At 42.6% G+C, this 3718-nt stretch overlaps 1 protein-coding gene across 3 annotated transcripts in view; it reads left to right on the forward strand.

Annotated features, from left to right (window-relative positions):
* Positions 1–681: 681 nt before the first annotated feature.
* Positions 682–3718, forward strand: part of NUB1 (negative regulator of ubiquitin like proteins 1) — a 35212-nt gene continuing 32175 nt past the window's right edge. For 2 of the 3 annotated variants that reach the window (XM_021706270.1, XM_021706271.1), the window contains exon 1: positions 2380–2501. In XM_021706270.1, the coding sequence (XP_021561945.1) occupies positions 2385–2501 (117 nt within the window). In that variant the 5' untranslated portion in view covers positions 2380–2384. Of the gene's footprint in view, positions 703–2379; positions 2502–3718 lie in introns of those variants that run through there. The other variant, XM_008072702.2, reaches the window with a different exon arrangement.

Here is a 3718-nt window from a genome sequence, read left to right on the forward strand (position 1 = left end):
GTAGAGATGAGGTCTCGCTGCCCAGGCGGGTCTCAAACCCATGAGCTCAGGCAGTCCACTCATCTCAGCCTCCCAAAGGCGCAGGATTACAGGCTGAGCCACTGAGCCTGGCTTAGATTATATTTCCCCCCCACACACTCTTTAGAATTTGTCTTCATCGTTCAGGCCCTAATAACATTTTTCTTTTCTTTTTTTAACTTTAAAATTTTTTTATTTTAAAATTGTGGGGTACAATTCAGGGTTATGAATACAAATATTCATTATGCAGGTACCCTTGCTGATGAGGTATGCCCCTCCCTCCCCAGGCAGATTCCAACTACTGCCAATCCCACCTCCCCACCCCCTCACAGTTTCCTGCTACTGTCAATCCTTTTCTTATAGTATTACGATAGTTCAAGGTCCACTTATAAGTGAGAACATTTTTCTTTTCTTAACTGCTTGTCTGATTTGGGAGACCTTAAAGTGCTGCACTGTACCAGCCAGCTGCTTCATATCTTTTAGCAGCCTAACACACACCTTTGAATTGCTAGGCTAGTGGTGTGGAAAGAGTAGCCAACTCCATTGTGGCACATGTTTCTCTGGAAGAGAGAAATTACATGCATGGGACAAACAAGAAGCAGAGATTCCATGACCAAGTGCAGAGTCCAGTGCTGGAGGCAGAAGTTATGATAGTTGTGCCACTGCCTAATTCTGTGATCTTGGGTGAGTCATTTTACAAGCCTGAGGGCTGCATTTCTCAGCTGAAAGTGATGATCCAACCAGTGTTAGATTGTTGGGGTTTTTTTGAGTTGGAGTCTCACCTCTGCTGCCCAGGCTTGAGTGCAGTGGCATACTCATGGCCACCCCAGCGTCAACCTGCTGGGCTCTGGCGATCCTTCTGCCTCAGCCTTCCAAGTAGCTGGAACTGCAGGTGAGCGCTACCACGCCCGGCTAATTTTTGATTTATTGTAGAGATGAGGTCTCATCAAGTTGCCCGGGCTGGTCTTGTACCCGTGGGCTCAGGCAATCCACTCGCTCAGCCTCCCAAAGTGCTGCGATTACAGGCTGAGCCACCGAGCCCGGCCTTAGATTTGAATAGTTATGCCTAGATGTGCTGTTACCACAAAATGTTGTGCAAAACTTTTCTAGTATTGTTTACTTTTTAATTAAAAACAATTAGTTATAGAGAATAGTATTGATAGTGTACAGTTCAAGTTAGCTTTTCTTTATGTTTAACTACTAGGGTGATTGGCCTTTGGTGTTAAACTTAGCCAAAGGTGGGCAGCCCCGTTGGGTCCCCTCCCACTGTGGGAGCTTTTCTGTCCTCTTAATAAATCCTGCTTTCTAAAAAAAACCCAAAATTTGAGAGAATTTAAAAACTCTATATTGAGTTGCTGAAAAATATTCACTACTGACCTGGGTGGTAGCTTACATCTGTAATCCCAGTGGGAGGCTGAGGCAGGAAGATTGCTTGAACCCAGCAGTTTGAGACCAGAGGCGGGAAGATTGCTTGAACCGAGCCCAGGAGTTTGAGACCAGCCTGGGCAACATAATGAAACTTTGCCTCTACAAAAAAAAAAATCAGAAAATTAGCCAGGAATAGTGGCACATACCCATAGTCCCAGCTACTTGGGCAGCCAAGGTAGAAGGATTGACTGAGTCTAGAAGGTCAGGTCTGCAGTGAGCCATGATCATGCCACTACACTCCAGCCTAGGCAACAGAGTGAAAGCCTGACTCAAAAAAAAAAGTTCATCTTTCTCTTATTTTCTCTTTTCTCTTAAATAAGAGAATAATAGTTTAAGGAGAAAAAAAAAAAAGGCCAGGTGCAGTGGTTCACACTTTAATTCCGGCACTTGGGAGGCTGAAGTGGGAGGATTGCTTGAGCCCAGGAGTTTAAGACCAACCTGGGCGACATATAGAGACCTCATCTCTTAAAAAAAAAAAAAAAAAGTCAAAAAAAATCAGCCAGGTGTGGTGGTGGGCACCTGTGATCCCAGCTACTCTGGAGGCTGAGGTGGAAGGCTTGCCCAAACATAGGAGGTCAAAACTGTGGTGAGCCATGATCGTGTCACTGCATTCCAGCCTGGGGGACAGAGTGAGACTAACTCAAAAACAAAAAAAATAGAAAAGTATAATAGTCCTTGCTACATATTAGCAACTTTGAAATATATTTTATATACCTAATATTATATATATTATATTTTGATAATATATAATTAAACATGTACTTTATATATATTCAAGTCTGGAGCTAGTTCACATCTTAGCAATTTAGATTAAACTGGAGTAGAAGGTGTAAAGGGGAGCACTGCTTACTCTACAGAATACTTCAGAATACAGGTAAGTTACAAAACATTTTACAGTATGGTGTGGGTTTTATTAATGTACTCTTTTGCTTTCAAGGATGGCGCAAAAGAAATATCTTCAAGCAAAATTGACCCAGTTGTTAAGGGAAGACAGAATTCAACTGTGGAAACCTCCGTATACAAATGAAAATAAAGAAGTTGGTTTGGCATTAAAGGTATTTTCCTTTTTTTTGAATTGGTCTTACTCTGTTGCCCAGGCTGGAGTGCAGTGGCATGCTTCTGGCCACCACAGCCTCGACTTGCTGGGCTCAGGTGATCTTTCCACCTCAGCCTTCCAGATAGCTGGAACCACAGGTTTGTGCCACCACACCCAGCTAATTTTTTGACTTATTGTAGAGACGAGGTCTCATCAAGTTGCCCAGGCTGGTCTTGAACCCCTGGACTCAGGCAATCCTCTTGCCTTCGCCTTCCAAAGTGCTGGGATTACAGACGTGAGCCACTGCGCCAGGCAGTATTTTTCTTTTAAGACATAAATATTTAGCAATATTCTAACTTCCTGGGTAAATAAGGTTATGAAGTCACCAGAAGCTGCCAGTCTTGACCATTTAAATTAGCAGCAGTACTGGTGCTAGTAAGTTATCACATGGCATTGCGACATGTTCAAAGTATCTCGATTCTTCCTCAGTCCTCCTTGCCGTCATCCTCTGTGGTGAAACAATTGCTCCCTTCCCCAAGTTTTTTTCCTATGACTGTCAGTTTTCATTTTTTTCAAAGTGTGTATTTCTAACAGTTGTGCTTCGGTTTTTTTATGACATCATCAGAAATGGTATTATTTTATGTAAGTAATATTTCTAGAAACTGAAGTTTTTACTGCTTTTCTAAGTGGGGAAATATCATTTTTGGCAGAAATCTTATCATCCTGGACTATCCTAGCATGTACTCTCAATCTGAGTATCCTGAACATGATGCAACATTTATCAGGGACTGAGGATTGTCATGAGGGTATTGTCTGCATTAGGACATAGTGATGCACTTGGGAGGTGACAAACTGTATTGGGGTCTTTAGTTCTTCTGTTTCTTCTGTCCCTGGCAGGCTTCACTTTTAATTTTTTGTAATTTATCTTCTGACCTTGCTTCTGAATTAGCTTGTTATAGTCTCTACTCAGAAACTATGTGTAGCATAGCAGGAAAGATATTTGATCTTTGTCCCTGGTTCCTGACAGAGCGAAAACCTTTGGAACTTCCTGAGCGATAAGGGTGATAGAAACACCTTTTGTTCTGTGAAGGTTGGTGTCCCCTGTATACCTTCCAGATGGACCTAGTGGCTAGAAAGACCAAGCCAAGCCTCGATTAGACGCTTGACACTTTCAGCCCTACCCTTTTTTTTTTTTTTGAGTTGGAGTCTCACTCTGTCGCCCAGACTGGAGTACAG

The sequence above is a fragment of the Carlito syrichta genome, unplaced genomic scaffold (genome assembly GCF_000164805.1).
Source record: "Carlito syrichta isolate Samal-C Ts95f unplaced genomic scaffold, Tarsius_syrichta-2.0.1 Scaffold315400, whole genome shotgun sequence".
In the NCBI taxonomy this organism is placed as follows: domain Eukaryota; kingdom Metazoa; phylum Chordata; class Mammalia; order Primates; family Tarsiidae; genus Carlito; species Carlito syrichta.